Genomic DNA, 17,933 nt, shown 5'->3' on the forward strand with positions numbered 1-17,933 from the left:
AAGACACAGATCCTGTGAATACAGACAATATTTCAGATTTTCTAAGTGTCTTACAGCGAAAACACAATAAATCGTTATATTAGCTTAGCACATAGCAATTAGCAGCCCAGCATTGATTCTAGCCAAAGTGAGCGATAAAAGTCAACATCGCCAAAAGATATTAATTTTTTCACTAACCTTCTCAGAATTCTTCCGATGACACTCCTGTAACATCACATTACAACATGCATATACAGTTTGATCGAAAATGTTTATATTTAGCCACCAAAATCATGGTTAGACAATGTGAAATGTAACTCGGCTGGTCAGAATTTGTCCTTGCGCCACTTAGACAGTGATCTACTCTTATACATAAATACTCATAAACGTGACTAAAAAATATAGGGTGGACAGGGATTGATAGACAATTTAATTCTTAATACAATTGCGTTATTACATTTTTTAATTTATCCTTACTTTTCAATACAGTTTGCGCCAAGCGAAGCTACGTCAAAAAACATGGCGTCCTAAGCCACTAAAATGTTTCGACAGAAACACGATTTATCATAATAAAAATGTCCTACCTTGAGCTGTTCTTCCATCAGTATCTTGGGCAAAGGATCCTTTCTTGGGAGAAATCGTCTTTTGGTGGAAAGCTGTCCTCTTGCCATGTGGAAATGTCAACTACGTTCGGGATGAACTGAAAAGCGTGCCCAACTTTTCACATCGTTGCAAAAATAAATGTCCCAAAATCGCACTAAACGGATATAAATTGCTATAAAACGCTTTAAATTAACTACTTTGTGATGTTTGTAACTCCTATAACGAGTGAAAAGATGACCGGAGAAATATAACAGGCTAAACTAACGCTTGGAACAGGAGAGGGTCGGTGTCTTCCACGCGCGTTACGCAGCAAGAAAAGACTTGCTAGCTAAAGGTTTTTTTCATTTGTAGGGCCTGTGAACGAGCAATCGAGCCCGTTGGAATCGTCATCACGTAAAGGCATCCAGGGGAAGACGTAAGAAGTGTCCGTATAGTCATAGCAACGACAGTGCCCTTTTAACTGACTTCAGAAAAGTGCCCAACATTTCTCAAATCTGACTCCATGTCAGGGAAATTGCTGTAGAATGGGCTCTGTTCCACTTAGAGACAAAATTTCAACTCCTATAGAAACTATAGACTGTTTTCTATCCAATAATAATAATAATATGCATATTGTACGATCAAGGATTTTGTGGGAAGCCGTTTAAAAAATTAGCCACATTAGCATAAATAGTCTAAACAGCGCCCCCATCCCCAACAGGTTAAGCAGTTAGATTAAACAACTCATTTGTAAGATAAATGTTTTAAAATGAAACATGTATGGAAACAGGTGAATTAACACTCCTCAGTTAGCAGGCTCAAGCTAAAACCCACATGGTAGCAAAAACAAACTAGCAGAAATTGTTAACAAGTTAGAAATGATTTAAACACATTTTGCTGTAGGCTACTTATTACTAGTTAACAAAAAATCATGTATGTCTTATAAAATATTCACCCCACCCAGTATTGTAATCAAAACTTACCAGAAAGCATGTAGTCCTTGGCTCAGACAGTGTAGTAGTGCGGGCTCAATAGCATCTCATTAGTGTGCAAGATCTTGAGAATCAGCTGTACATGTGATGGAAAAATTCACTGTGCATGCAGAGGGTTGCAATTCCATTGAGTTGGGGATAGTTTAACCAAAATATGCCACAAGACCTAGAATTGCCTTTTGCGTATCTCACAAAAAAGGTTCTCTGTTATAAGCTAACTTTTTTGATGCATTTAAGCTAAATTCTCAGTATTCTTAGGCTTAACTTCCCATGGCTAAGGGTTGTTCTTAGGCACGGAGTGCCTGTCCACAGCCCTTAGCCGTGGTATATCGGCCATATACCACAAACCCCTGAGGTGCCTTATTGCTTTTATAAACTGGTTACCAATGTAATTAGAGAAGTAAAAATAAATGTTTTGTCATACCCATGTCATACGGTCTGATATACCACGGCTGCCAGCCAGTCAGCATTCAGGGCTCAAACCACCATGTTTATAATAGGTTATTAAATCATTGCATCTGAGCTCCTAGAGTGTTCGGCTCTCCTTTTCTTTTTCAAGTATATAAATACATGAACTGCAAAAACGTGGTAATAGTTGTGACAGACAGTACGTCATGACACGGAGCTGAATATAGTATCTGACTGAATGCACAGTACCAGTCAAAAGTTTGGACACCTACTCATTCAAGGGTTTTTCTTTATTTTTACTACATTGTATAATAATAGTGAAGACATCAAAACTATGAAATAATACACTTGTAATCATGTAGTAACCAAAAAAGTGTTAAACATATCTAAATATATTTTATATTTGAGATTCTTCAAAGTAGCCAACCTTTTCCTTGATGACAGCTTTGCACACTCTTGGCATTCTCTCAACCAGCTTCACCTGGAATAATTTTCCAACAGTCTTGAAATACTTTTCCTACACTCTGCGGTCCAACTCATCCCAAACCATCTCAATTGGGCTGAGATCTGGTGATTGTGGAGGCCAGATCATCTGATGCAGCACTCCATCACTCTCCTTGGTCAAATAGCCCTTACACAGCCTGGAGGTGTGTTGTGTTATTGTCCTGTTGAAAACCAAATTATAGTCCCACTAAGCGCAAACCAGATGGGATGGCGTATCACTGCAGAATACTGTGGTACCCATGCTGGCTAAGTGTGCCTTGAATTCTAAATAAATCACTGACAGTGTCACCAGCAAAGCACCCCCACACCTCCTCCTCCATGCTTCACGGTGTGAACCACACAAGTGGAGATCATCCATTCACCTACTCTGCGTCTCACAAAGACATAGCGGTTGGAACCAGAATTCTCAAATTTGTACGCATCAGACCAAAGGACAGATTTCCACCGGTCTAAAAGTCCATTGCTCGTGTATCTTGTCCCAAGCAAGTGTCTTCTTGTTATTGGTGTCCTTTAGTAGTGGTTTCTTTGCAGCAATTTGAACATGAAGGCCTGATTCACACAGTCTCATCTGAACAGGTGATATTGAGATGTGTATGTTACTAGAACTGTGTGAAGCAGAGAAGGGGCGGCAGGTATCCTAGTGGTTAGAGCATTGGGCCAGTAACCGAAAGGTTGCTAGATCGAATCCCCAAGCTGAAGAGGTAGAAATCTGTCATTCTGCCCCTGAATAAGGTAGTTAACAAACTGTTCCTAGGCTGTCATTGTAAATATGAATTTGTTCCCAACTGACTTGCCTAGTTAAATAAATATATATTTTTTAAATAATTTATTTGGGCTGCAATTTCTGAGACTGGTAACTCTAATGAGCTTATCCTCTACAGCTCTCATGAGAGCCAGTCTCATCATAGTGCTTTATGGTTCTGACTGCACTTGAAGAAACTTTAAAAGTTCTTGACATTTTCCGGATTGACTGACCTTCATGTCTTAAAGTAATGATGGACTGTTGTTTCTCTTTGCTTATTTGAGCTGTTCTTGCCATAATATGGACTTGGCCTTTTACCAAATATGGCTGTATACCACCCCTACCTTGTCACAACACAACTGATTGGCTTAAACGCATTAAGAAGGAAAGAAATTCCACAAATTAACTTTTAACAAGGCACACCTGTTAATTGAAATGCATTTCAGGTGACTACATCATGAAGCTGGTTGAGAGAATGCCAAGAGTGAGAAAAGCTCTCATCAAGGCAAAGGGTGGCTTCTTTGAAGAATCTCAAATATGAAATATATTTTGATTTGTTTAACACTTTTTTGTTTGTTACATGATTCCATATGTGTTGCTTTATAGTTTTGTTGTCTTTACTATTATTCTACAATGTAGAAAACAGTCAAAATAAAGAGTAGGTGTGTCCAAACGTATCAATGGTACTGTATATGTTATGGCCGACCCTTCACTCCCACTGAAGACTGAAAACAAAACGCTTGTGTGTTCTAGTACTACGACATATTGGCCTAACCCTACCCACAACCCCCCTCTCTCCCTCTCCTTTTCAGGTCCACATCACAGTGTTGGACAACAACGACAACGCACCTGTCTTCTCCCAGCCCACCTATGACATCACCATCTCTGAGGACACACCCCCGGAGACGGAGGTGGTCCAGGTGTTAGCGTCGGACCGGGACGAGCGCCACCGCCTCACCTACTCCCTCCACAGCGCCATCGACCCCTCCAGCCTGCGTCTGTTCCGTATTGACCCCAACACTGGCACGGTGTATACTACAGAGAGACTGGACCACAAGGCTAGAGCACAGCACATCCTCACTGTCATGGTAAGAGACTGGTACCATTACTGTTGTATCAAATATAGTTTGGTTATCTTGAATCAAATCAAATCTAATTGTATTAGTCACATGCACTGAATACAACAGGTGTAGTAGACCTTACAGTGAAATTCTTACTTACAAGCCCCTAACCAACAATGCTATTAAAAAAAATATATGGATAAGAATAGGAAATAAAAGTAACAAGTAATTAAAGAGCAGCTGTAAAATAACAATATCGAGACTATATACAGGGGGGTGCCGGTACAGAGTCAATCTCGTTGTAAGAGAGGATTCCACTTGTTTTATTTGGTCACATTCCCTTAAGATTCATTCCCTTAAGATTCCTCTGTTGGTAATGGATGTGTTGAAACTGTCAGAGGATGAGTGAAAAGAAAAGAAGGGGAATGGAGAGGAGAACAGAGGAGAGGAGAAAGGAAAAGAAGGTGAAAGGAGAGGAGAGCAGAGGAGAGGAGAACAGAGGAGAGGAGAACAGAGGAGAGGAGAACAGAGGAGAGGAGAACAGAGGAGAGGAGAACAGAGGAGAGGAGAACAGAGGAGAGGAGAACAGAGGAGAGGAGAACAGAGGAGAGGAGAACAGAGGAGAGGAGAACAGAGGAGAACAGAGGAGAGGAGAACAGAGGAGAGGAGAAAGGAAAAGAAGGTGAAAGGAGAGGAGAGCAGAGGAGAGGAGAACAGAGGAGAGGAGAACAGAGGAGAGGAGAAAGGAAAAGAAGGGGAAGGGAGAGGAGAGCAGAGGAGAACAGAGGAGAGGAGAAAGGAAAAGAAGGTGAAGGGAGAGGAGAGCAGAGGAGAACAGAGGAGAGGAGAACAGAGTAGAGGAGAGCAGAGGAGAGCAGAGGAGAGCAGAGGAGAGGAGAGCAGAGGAGAGGAGAACAGAGGAGAACAGAGGAGAGGAGAACAGAGCAGGGGAGAACAGAGGAGAGGAGAGCAGAGGAGAACAGATGAGGGGAGAACAGAGGAGAGGAGAGCAGAGGAGAGGAGAGCAGAGGAGAGGAGAACAGAGGAGAACAGAGGAGAGGAGAACAGAGGAGAGGAGAGCAGAGGAGAGGAGAACAGAGGAGAGGAGAACAGAGGAGAGGAGAACAGAGGAGAACAGAGGAGAGGAGAACAGAGGAGAACAGAGGAGAGGAGAACAGAGGAGGGGAGAACAGAGGAGAGCAGAGGAGAGCAGAGGAGAGGAGAACAGAGGAGAACAGAGGAGAGGAGAACAGAGGAGAGGAGAGGAGAACAGAGGAGAACAGAGGAGAGGAGAACAGAGGAGAGGAGAACAGAGGAGAACAGGGGAGAGGAGAACAGAGGAGGGGAGAACAGAGGAGAGGAGAGCAGAGGAGAGGAGAGCAGAGGAGAGGAGAACAGAGGAGAGGAGAACAGAGGAGAGGAGAGGAGAGCAGAGGAGAACAGAGGAGAGGAGAGCAGAGGAGAGGAGGGCAGAGGAGAGGAGAGCAGAGGAGAACAGAGGAGAGGAGAACAGAGGAGAGGAGAACAGAGGAGAGGAGAACAGAGGAGAGGAGAACAGAGGAGAGGAGAACAGAGGAGGGGAGAACAGAGGAAAGGAGAACAGTGGAGAACAGAGGAGAGGAGAACAGAGGAGAGGAGAACAGAGGAGAGGAGAACAGAGGAGAGGAGAACAGAGGAGAGGAGAACAGAGGAGAACAGAGGAGAGGAGAACAGAGGAGAGGAGAACAGAGGAGGGGAGAACAGAGGAGAACAGAGGAGAGGAGAGGAGAACAGAGGAGAGGAGAACAGAGGAGAGGAGAACAGAGGAGAGGAGAGCAGAGGAGAACAGAGGAGAGGAGAACAGAGGAGAGGAGAGCAGAGGAGAGGAGAGCAGAGGAGAACAGAGGAGAGGAGAACAGAGGAGAGGAGAACAGAGGAGAGGAGAACAGAGGAGGGGAGAACAGAGGAGAGGAGAACAGAGGAGAGGAGAGCAGAGGAGAGGAGAGCAGAGGAGAGGAGAGCAGAGGAGAACAGAGGAGAGGAGAACAGAGGAGAGGAGAACAGAGGAGGGGAGAACAGAGGAGAGGAGAACAGAGGAGAGGAGAGCAGAGGAGAGGAGAGCAGAGGAGAGGAGAACAGAGGAGAGGAGAACAGAGGAGAGGAGAACAGAACAGAGGAGAACAGAACAGAGGAGAGGAGAACAGAGGAGGGGAGAACAGAGGAGGGGAGAACAGAGGAGAACAGAGGAGAGGAGAACAGAGGAGAGGAGAACAGAGGAGAGCAGAGGAGAGGAGAACAGAGGAGAGGAGAACAGAGGAGAGGAGAACAGAGGAGAGGAGAACAGAGGAGAGGAGAGCAGAGGAGAGGAGAACAGAGGAGAGGAGAACAGAGGAGAGGAGAACAGAGGAGAGGAGAACAGAGGAGAGGAGAACAGAGGAGAGGAGAACAGAGGAGAGGAGAAAGGACACTAGAGATGCAGAGTGGGCCAAGAGCATTATCTTTATTCCAGCTGCTTAATTTTCTTATGTAACTCAGCTCTCCTGTCAGAGACAGACTACTTCTATGTCTGTGTTCTCATTTTACCTGAACTCATCATTAAGCAGTTACACTAATTACTGAGAGCAATGAACCAACGTCTCACCCTCGTCAGGGGAATGAGACGGTTTAAGGAACCATGACTGCGTTTGTGTGTGTGTGTGTGTGTGTGTGTGTGTGTGTGTGTGTGTGTGTGTGTGTGTGTGTGTGTGTGTGTGTGTGTGTGTGTGTGTGTGTGTGTGTGTGTGTGTGTGTGTGTGTGTGTGTGTGTGTGTGTGTGTGTGTGTGTGTGTGTTTAGTTCTGAAATGAATCATCCTCATTCACTCTGTTTTACTTCCTTTCCTCTGGTTCAGTGGGTAGTAAACATAGGAAATGAATGCTCATCCTACCACTGTAGTTGTACTGTTTTCTCAAATCTCGGAAGAAATGTAATTATCGAATAAATGTAGTCCTTTTGAATTTTATCATACCGCGTTGATAAGCGAGGTAGGAATGTCTGCCTGACATTTTTTATGAGGTAAAATATATATATATATATATATATATTTGTTTCAGTTTTAGGCGGGCACACTGATTTAATTTGGTGAAATCTACAGGTAGATAGTATCTTTAATATCTGGCATTCGGTGTGCCCATGACAGTCCCTGCTGTGCTGGAACCAGGTATATTTGCGCATCTGTACATGTATAGTATAGGCTACAATACGATCAGTAGCTCATAGTTATAACATCTTCCTGCACAAAATAGATAAGAGGTCTAACAATATAAATATAAATTGACTACACATAACCACTACAGAGTCTAAGATAACAGTTCAGAACAGAGCATTGACTACACATAACCACTACAGAGTCTCAGATAACAGTTCAGAACAGAGCATTGACTACACATAACCACTACAGAGTCTCAGATAACAGTTCCCAAACAGAGCATTGACTACACATAACCACTACAGAGTCAAAGATAACAGTTCAGAACAGACACAGACAGAACAGACACAGACAGAACAGACACAGCAGACACAACAAACAGAACAGACACAGCAGACGTAAGACAGAAGAGACACATGCAAGCACAGACAGACACAGACAGAACAGACACAGCAGACACAACAGACAGAACAGACACAGCAGACACAACAAATAGAACAGACACTGCAGACGTAAGACAGAACAGACAGAACAGACACAGACAGAACAGACACAGCATAACCACTACAGAGTCTCAGATAACAGTTCAGAACAGACACAGACAGAACATACACAGACACAGACAGAACAGACACAGCAGACACAACAAACAGAACAGACACAGCAGACACTACAAACAGAACAGACACAGCAGACGTAAGACAGAACAGACAGAACAGACACAGGCAGGCACAGACAGACACAGACAGAACAGACACAGACAGAACATACACAGACACAGACAGAACAGACACAGCAGACACAACAAACAGAAGACACAGCAGACACAACAAACAGAACAGACACAGCAGACACAACAAACAGAACAGACACAGCAGACACAACAAACAGAACAGACACAGCAGACACAACAAACAGAACAGACACAGCAGACGTAAGACAGAACAGACAAAGGCAGGCACAGACAGACACAGACAGAACAGCTCTATTGTCTCCAATGGACCCAGTGATCTTCCGCCTACCACTTCCTCAGTACCATAACACCATTCAGTCTAGGGGTATTATATCACTCCTAGGCCCATTGTGTTGGGTGTTAAGAGTGTTGAACTAGCCAGCGTTTCATAATACCGCCAGCAGAGCTAGTGCTAATTCTGATGCTAATGCTGGTTCTATTAATACTCACCCTGTGTGGCGCCTCGTATGAGACAAGCTGTTTCTCTGATCCCATTCTCTTGTTGTGGAGAGTCTCGCATCGGGCCATAAATATACATCTCATTAGCCCTCTAATTCTCATCTGCTCTCCCGATGACGGGATTAGTCCGTCCCAAAAGACCCATAATGGTTTGCAGTGACACGCCCTTTTCATTTCATGGGAAGTTAAAGCTTCAGTACATGTTTTAAAGGGAAACTCCAGTAATGTTGTGCTATTGAGTCTATGTGTTTGTTTATTCTTTGCCGTGACATAGAAAGTTATTTTGTAATACGCAACTGTTTATTTTCTCTCATGCCAGTTATATAATGAGAAATGTAGTTGTGTCAGATCTAATACTATACACCTGTATTAGTAGACCAATGATTAGAAAATATTTCTCCATCAGGTAAAAGACCAGGAGTTTCCATACAGGAGGAACCTGGCCCGAGTGTTGGTGGATGTGGAGGATGTTAATGACCATGTCCCAGTGTTCACCAGTGCTCTGTACGAGGGTTCGGTCTATGAGTCTGCAGCAGTGGGATCTGCTGTGCTCCAGGTGACTGCCCTGGACAAAGACAAGGGAGAAAACGCAGAACTCTTCTATACCATGGAATCAGGTGAGCAACTATAGAAATGGCATTGTAATTAAACAATAAGGCCTGAGGAGTTATGATATATGGCCAATATACTACGGCTAAGGGCTGTTCTTATGCATAACGCAACACGGGGTGCCTGGACACAGCACTTAGCCGTGGTATTTTGGCCATATACCACAAACCCCCGAGGAGCCTTATTACTATTATAAACTGGTTACCATCGTAATTAGAGCAGTACAAATAGATGTTTTTGTCATACCCTTTCAGCCAATCAGCATTCAGGACTCGAACCACCCGGGTTTATAATAAGAGTTTTAGAACTATCAAAAGAATAAGGTGTGTCTAACTATACATAGATATAGATAAGGGGTCTCCAACCTTTTCTAGCATGAGAGCTACTTTTAAAAAAGGAAACATTGCGCAAGCTTTTTTTTTTCTAGCTTTCAAATAGGCACATTCTTCTCTTCTTCTCCTCTACAACTCTACAACTACAACAATGCCAGCAGCATACCACCCTGCATACCACTGCAGGCTTGCTTCTGAAGCTAAGCAGGGTTGGTCCTGGTCAGTCCCTGGATGGGAGACTAGATGCTGCTGGAAGTGGTGTTGGAGGGCCAGTAGGAGGCACTCTTTCCTCTGGTCTAAAAAAAAAATATCCCAATCCCCCAGGGCAGTGATTGGGGACACTGCCCTGTGTAGGGTGCCGTCTTTCGGATGGGACGTTAAACGGGTGTCCTGACTCTCTGAGGTCATTAAAGATCCCATGGCACTTATCGTAAGAGTAGGGGTGTTAACCCCGGTGTCCTGGCTAAATTCCCAATCTGGCCCTCAAACCATCATGGTCACCTAATAATCCCCAGTTTACAATTGGCTCATTCATCCCCCTCCTCTCCCCTGTAACTATTCCCCAGGTCGTTGCTGCAAATGAGAACGTGTTCTCAGTCAACTTACCTGGTAAAATAACGGTAAAATAAAAATAAATAAATAAACTCTTCCCCGGGTCCTTAGTTTACCTGCTAAAATAATGGGTAATAAACCACTCTAAGGGGGTCTATAAAATGTGAGATTTTCCCGAATTCTGTTTTCTCAGTAAACATTTTTTATTATTTTAGATTTATAAATGTTTTACTCTCAAAATAAAAACATTTCATAGAGAAACAATAAAATGGGATATCATATCATGCTTAAATCCCATCAGAAAACAATTTTTGGGGGGGTCTGGGGAAAAAATGAAAAATAGATTTTTAAGTAAAATGTAGTTGCGCATCCTAACCTTTAATTGCCGTCTAATGTGAGGAATGTTCCGTCTAATCTGAGGAATGTTCCGTCTAATGTGAGGAATGTTCCGTCTAATGTGAGGAATGTTCCGTCTAATCTGAGGAATGTTCCGTCTAATGTGAGGAATGTGCCGTCTAATGTGAGGAATGTTCCGTCTAATGTGAGGAATGTTCCGTCTAATGTGAGGAATGTTCCGTCTAATGTGAGGAATGTTCCGTCTAATGTGAGGAATGTTCCGTCTAATCTGAGGAATGTTCCGTCTAATGTGGGGAATGTTCCGTCTAATGTGAGGAATGTGCCGTCTAATGTGAGGAATGTGCCGTCTAATCTGAGGAATGTTCCGTCTAAAGTGAGGAATGTTCCGTCTAATGTGAGGAATGTGCCGTCTAATGTGAGGAATGTGCCGTCTAATGTGAGGAATGTGCCGTCTAATCTGAGGAATGTGCCGTCTAATGTGAGGAATGTTCCGTCTAATGTGAGGAATGTGCCGTCTAATGTGAGGAATGTGCCATCTAATGTGAGGAATGTTCCGTCTAATGTGAGGAATGTGCCTTCTAATGTGAGGAATGTTCCGTCTAATGTGAGGAATGTTCCGTCTAATGTGAGGAATGTGCCGTCTAATGTGAGGAATGTTCCATCTAATGTGAGGAATGTGCCGTCTAATGTGAGGAATGTTCCGTCTAATGTGAGGAATGTTCCGTCTAATGTGAGGAATGTTCCGTCTAATGTGAGGAATGTGCCGTCTAATGTGAGGAATGTTCCGTCTAATGTGAGGAATGTGCCGTCTAATGTGAGGAATGTGCCGTCTAATGTGGGGAATGTTCCGTCTAATGTGAGGAATGTGCCGTCTAATGTGAGGAATGTGCCGTCTAATGTGAGGAATGTTCCGTCTAATGTGAGGAATGTGCCGTCTAATGTGAGGAATGTTCCATCTAATGTGAGGAATGTGCCGTCTAATGTGAGGAATGTTCCGTCTAATGTGAGGAATGTTCCGTCTAATGTGAGGAATGTGCCGTCTACTGTGAGGAATGTTCCGTCTAATGTGAGGAATGTTCCGTCTAATGTGAGGAATGTGCCGTCTAATGTGAGGAATGTGCCGTCTAATGTGAGGAATGTTCCGTCTAATGTGAGGAATGTGCCTTCTAATGTGAGGAATGTTCTGTCTAATGTGAGGAATGCTCCGTCTAATGTGAGGAATGTTCCGTCTAATGTGAGGAATGTTCCGTCTAATGTGAGGAATGTTCCGTCTAATGTGAGGAATGTTCCGTCTAATGTGAGGAATGTGCCGTCTAATGTGAGGAATGTTCCGTCTAATGTGAGGAATGTTCCGTCTAATTGAAGGAATGTGCCGTCTAATGTGAGGAATGTTCCGTCTAATGTGAGGAATGTTCCGTCTAATGTGAGGAATGTTCCGTCTAATGTGAGGAATGTACCGTCTAATGTGAGGAATGTGCCGTCTAATGTGAGGAATGTTCCGTCTAATGTGAGGAATGTTCCGTCTAATGTGAGGAATGTGCTGTCTAATGTTAGGAATGTTCCGTGTAATGTGAGGAATGTTCCGTCTAATGTGAGGAATGTGCCGTCTAATATGAGGAATGTTCCGTCTAATGTGAGGAATGTGCCGTCTAATGTGAGAAATGTGCCGTCTAATTTGAGGAATGTTCCGTCTAATGTGAGGAATGTTCCGTCTAATGTGAGGAATGTGCCGTCTAATGTGAGGAATGTGCCGTCTAATGTGAGGAATGTTCCGTCTAATGTGAGGAATGTTCCGTCTAATGTGAGGAATGTGTCGTCTAATGTGAGGAATGTTCCGTCTAATGTGAGAAATGTGCCGTCTAATTTGAGGAATGTTCCGTCTAATGTGAGGAATGTTCCGTCTAATGTGAGGAATGTTCCGTCTAATGTGAGGAATGTTCCGTCTAATGTGAGGAATGTTCCGTCTAATGTGAGGAATGTTCCGTCTAATGTGAGGAATGTACCGTCTAATGTGAGGAATGTGCCGTCTAATGTGAGGAATGATCCGTCTAATGTGAGGAATGTACCGTCTAATTTGAGGAATGTGCTGTCTAATGTGAGGAATGTTCCGTGTAATGTGAGGAATGTTCCGTCTAATGTGAGGAATGTGCCGTCTAATATGAGGAATGTTCCGTCTAATGTGAGGAATGTGCCGTCTAATGTGAGAAATGTGCCGTCTAATTTGAGGAATGTTCCGTCTAATGTGAGGAATGTTCCGTCTAATGTGAGGAATGTGCCGTCTAATGTGAGGAATGTGCCGTCTAATGTGAGGAATGTTCCGTCTAATGTGAGGAATGTGTCGTCTAATGTGAGGAATGTTCCGTCTAATGTGAGGAATGTGCCGTCTAATGTGAGGAATGTGCCGTCTAATGTGAGGAATGTTCCATCTAATGTGAGGAAAGTGCCTTCTAATGTGCCGTTCTAGGGATGGTTCTGTACAGCTGCTACACATTTCATGGCAAAGTTATAAAATAATAGATACAAAATATATACTTACTCATGATATACTTCTGCCAGGTAAGCCTACTTTGCAGTTAACATTTCATTGACAATGTTTTGCGGAAAGTATGCCCATTATTTTCAACCTACAAGATGGTTCACATCAACTGGATAAACATGGAGCGATAGACAAAGCGCACAGTAGTGGCTAATAGTGGCTAACCAGAGGTGGGATAATGTCAATATTGTGTTGATTAGATAGTAGCTGGGAGCTTGCGGTGTATGATACGTGTGAGATTTTTTTATGACAGTTTGCGGTTGAACGCGTGAACATTGCATGTACTTTCAGAATTGTTTGGCAAATTACTTATAGGTGGGTGGACCCCTGATATTGACAGTATATCGATAATAGATTACAATATACAAACAGTTGATAAAGATTTAGTTGCACTAGTTTTTATCACTGAATATTCGTTGTTATGTCTGTTTTTTCCTTTAGGCAACACAGGGAACACGTTCCGGATTGAGCCGGTTCTGGGGATCATCTCAGTGGCCCGCGAGCTCGACCTCTCCACTATCGGCCATTACATCATCACCGTCAGAGTTACCGACAATGGCTCCCCCCCACTCTCTGCCAACTCTGTGGTTCGCATCGCCATCACGCTGTCCGACAACGCCGGACCCAAGTTCCCCCAGACCGAGTACCATGCCGAGGTCACAGAGAACGTTGCCGTGGGAACCTCTGTCACCGCGTTGAGCGCCATGAGCCAATCCACACTGACCTACGACATCCGACATGGCAACAGCGAACGCACCTTCAGGATCAACCAGTACAGCGGCGTGATCACAACTCAGAAACCCCTTGACCATGAGACCACAGCATCTTATAACCTGATCGTCCAGGCCACCAACATGGCTGGCATGGCCTCCAACGCCACCCTGCTCATACGGGTGGTGGATGAAAATGACAACCCACCTGTGTTCCAGCTGCTGTGCTACCAGGGTAGTATCAGCGAGGCGGCGCCCATCAACAGTGTGGTCCTGAACCCAGACAACACTCCTTTGGTCATCAAGGCCACTGATGCTGACCGCAACCAGAACGCTCTCCTGGTCTATCAGATCGTTGAGGACACAGCCAAAATGTTCTTTAAAGTGGATTCTGGCACCGGCTCCATCAGGACTATCGCCAACCTGGACCACGAGACGTTTGCTAGTTTTAACTTTCATGTTCACGTGAGGGACAGTGGGAGGCCTCAGCTGACAGCGGATAGCCCCACTGAGGTCACCATCCAGGTAATCGACACAAACGACTCTCCACCTGTCTTCACCCAGAACGCCTACGAAACTGTCCTGCTACTGCCCACCTATGTAGGAGTAGAGGCATTACAGGTCTCAGCCACAGACCCAGACCAAAACGTCCCCACAGAACTCACCTACTCACTGACAGATGGAAACCTGGAGCACTTTGCCATTCAGCCCTCCAGCGGCATCATCATCGTCAAGAACAACAACTTCTCCAAGGAACGGTTCCGCTTCAACGTCAAAGTGTCTGATGGAAAGTTCTCCAGCACTGCTCTAGTCACTGTTCTGGTCCGTGAGACGCTGGACTCTGGCCTCTTCTTCGGCCACAGCCTCTACTCCTCGTCCATCCAGGAGAACAATACCAACATCACCAAAGTGGCCGTGGTCAACGCAGTGGGGAATCGCCTCAACGAGCCCCTCAGGTACACCCTACTGAATCCAGGGACACGCTTCCGGATCCGACCCACCTCTGGCGTAATCCAGACCACTGGGGTTCCCTTCGACCGTGAGGAGCAGGAGTTCTATGAGCTGGTGGTGGAGGCTGGGAGGGAGCAAGACCGTCTGCGTGTTGCCAGGGTGATGGTCAGGGTCCAGGTAGAGGACATTAACGACAACGCTCCTGCGTTCCTTGGACTTCCGTATTATGCTGCTGTCCAAGTGGAGGCTAAACCTGGTGTGCCCATATTCCGAGTCACCGCCATGGACCGTGACAAAGGCATCAACGGAGAGGTGTCTTACTACCTCAAAGACGACCACGGACACTTTGAGATCGACAGGCTGACGGGTGGCCTCCGTCTGAAGGAGGCTTTTGAGTCTGACCTGTCCAACCAGGAGTACCAGATGGTAGTTTATGCCAAGGATGGAGGTTACCCTCCCCTCTCATCCGCCGTAGAGTTCCCCATCACCGTGGTGAACAAGGCCATGCCCATCTTTGACAAGTCCTTCTATGCAGTGACGGTGAACGAGGATGTAGCGGTACACACGCCTATATTAGGAATCAACGCCACCAGCCCAGAGGGCCAGAACATCATCTACACCATCGTGGAGGGAGACCCCTCTCTGCAGTTTGACATTGGCTTTGACACTGGAGTCATTAGAGTCATCAACTCCCTGGACTATGAGATCGCCTCATCCTTCCGTCTGACTGTCAGAGCCACAGACTACCTGACCGGCGCCCGTGCTGAGGTGGACGTAGATGTCACAGTTAATGACGTCAATGATAACCCTCCGGTTTTTGAAAAAACATCCTATAAGGCAGTTCTGTCTGAGACTGCCATGATCGGCACTCCGGCGCTGCAAGTGATGGCTACCGACCAAGACTCTGAGAAGAACAACATCGTACACTATCAGATCTTCTATCCCACAGATGCCTACAACAGCACCGACCACTTCCACATCGACAGCAGCAGTGGCCTCATCCTGACCGCCCGCATGCTCGACCACGAGCTTGTCCAGCGCTATGACTTCATCGTCAGGGCAACCGATAACGGCTTCCCACCGCTGAGCAGTGAAGTGTCGGTCGTGCTTGTGGTGAACGACATGAACGACAACCCTCCGGTGTTCAACCAGCTTCTCTACGAGGCCTATGTCAGTGAGCTGGCCCCTAGGGGCCATTTTGTGACCTGCATCCAGGCTTCGGATGCTGACAGCTCAGACTATGACAAACTGGAGTACAGCATCCTTTCAGGGAACGAAAGGATGAAATTTGTGATGGATGGTAAGACGGGTATCATCACGCTGTCTGGTCACAGGAAGCAGAGGATGGAGCCAGCCTACAGTCTGAATGTATCCGTGTCTGATGGGGTGTTCACCAGCACGGCCCAGGTGCACGTCAGGGTCCTGGGGGCCAACCTCTACAGTCCTGTGTTTGAAATGAATGCCTACGAGGCAGAGGTACGGGAAAATGCAGCTATAGGAACCAAGGTGATCCAGGTAAGAACCATTTATTTTTAAGTATTCAGCTTATGAACATTCTGGCCAAACATGTGCAATACCCCATCTAAAAGAAAGTAACTTAACTATTATTTTCAGGTGAGGGCAACCGATGCTGACCCGGGAGTGTTTGGCCAGATTACCTACTCATTCATCAATGACGTGGGCAAGGACCAGTTTAGTGTGGACGCCAATGGTCAGATCACCACCCTGGAGAAGCTGGACAGAGAGGACCCAGCCAACAAGAACATTTTTCTCATGGTGGCAGCCCAGGACGGGGGTGGAAGGGCCTCCTACTGCACCGTCCGGGTCTCCCTGGTGGATGACAACGACAACGTCCCTCGCTTTCGAGCTGTGGAATACCGTGCTTCTGTAAAATCTGACGTTGGCAAGGGCTTCCTGGTGACCCAGATCCAGGCATATGATCCTGATGATGGTGCTAACTCTAAGGTGACATACTCGCTCTACAGCGAGGCACACGTACCCGTGGTGGATATCTTAGAGATCGACCCTGACAACGGCTGGATGGTCACCAAGGGGAGTTTCAGCCACCTGCGCAACTCAGTCCTGTCTTTCTTTGTCAAAGCAGTTGATGGAGGCATCCCTGTCAAGCACTCTTTAGTATCAGTCTACATCCATGTCTTGGCACCTGACACCCTCATCCCCTCCTTCACCCAACCCCAGTTCTCCTTTACCGTCCCAGAGGACACCCCTATAGGAGCTGCCCTAGGGTCCGTCCGCCTCATCACCCCACCAGGCTACGCCTCGCTGCCAGTCACATTTGCTCTAGTTAACGGAGAGACCGGGGAGAACAACCTGGAGGGAGTCCTGGTGGTGGACAGGGACACTGGGGTCATCAAGCTGGACAAGCCCCTTGACCATGAGGTCATCACCTCCTTCCACTTCAAGGTCACCGCCACCGTCCAACAGGCAAAGCTGGACTCTGTGACCAGCGTTGATGTAGAAGTCAAAGTCTTGGATCTGAACGACAACAAGCCAGCATTTGAATCCAACTCTTACGAGGCGATAGTGATGGAAGGGATGCCTATCGGCACCATGATCATCCAGGTTCAGGCTCTGGACCCAGACTCTGGAGCTAATGGACAGGTTACATACAGCCTAGGCACGTTGGCTCAATCTGAAGGCGAGCCGGACCAATCAACAGAGACCTTCAACATTGACAGCAACACGGGCTGGATCTCTACTCTCAAGGAGTTGGACCATGAGATGTGCCCATCCTACACCTTTCTGGTTGTGACCTCAGACCTGGGGGAGACCCTGACCCTCTCCTCCACCTCCACGGTGACCTTGGCCGTGTCAGACATCAACGACAACCCGCCCAGCTTCCTGGATGAGAGGTACCTGGGCTCGGTGCGCGAGAGCGACCCCCCTGGCGAGGTGGTGGCGGTGCTCAACACTAGAGACGGCGACAGCTCTGCAGTGAACCGCCAAGTCAGCTATCACATCACAGGTGAGTCATAGAATGGGAGTGTTTGTGCTATTAATGTATTTAGCTGTCTGTGCTTTTTATGTATCTTTATATGTCTCACTGTCTGTCTTTCAACTTGTCTTCTGTCCCCCTGTCTCACTCACTGACTGTCTGTCTGCTTCTCTACCTTCATATTGGCTATCTCTATCTGTCTGTCTCCGTCTCCCTGTCTCACTTCACTGCCTGTCTATCTATCTATCTATCTATCTATCTATCTATCTATCTATCTATTCAATTCAATTCAAGGGGTTTTATTG

The 17,933-nt window shown here is 45.8% G+C and overlaps 1 protein-coding gene across 5 annotated transcripts in view; it reads left to right on the forward strand.

The window, feature by feature from the left end:
• LOC129822365 (protocadherin Fat 3-like) overlaps positions 1-17,933 on the forward strand; it is a 381,150-nt gene that overhangs the window by 288,422 nt on the left and 74,795 nt on the right. For all 5 annotated transcript variants that reach the window (XM_055880588.1, XM_055880589.1, XM_055880592.1 and 2 more), the window contains 4 exons: positions 4,020-4,295; positions 9,032-9,242; positions 13,453-16,187; positions 16,287-17,658. In XM_055880588.1, the coding sequence (XP_055736563.1) occupies positions 4,020-4,295; positions 9,032-9,242; positions 13,453-16,187; positions 16,287-17,658 (4,594 nt within the window). The remainder of the gene's footprint in view (positions 1-4,019; positions 4,296-9,031; positions 9,243-13,452; positions 16,188-16,286; positions 17,659-17,933) is intronic.

The sequence above is a fragment of the Salvelinus fontinalis genome, chromosome 24 (assembly GCF_029448725.1).
Source record: "Salvelinus fontinalis isolate EN_2023a chromosome 24, ASM2944872v1, whole genome shotgun sequence".
NCBI lineage: Eukaryota > Metazoa > Chordata > Actinopteri > Salmoniformes > Salmonidae > Salvelinus > Salvelinus fontinalis.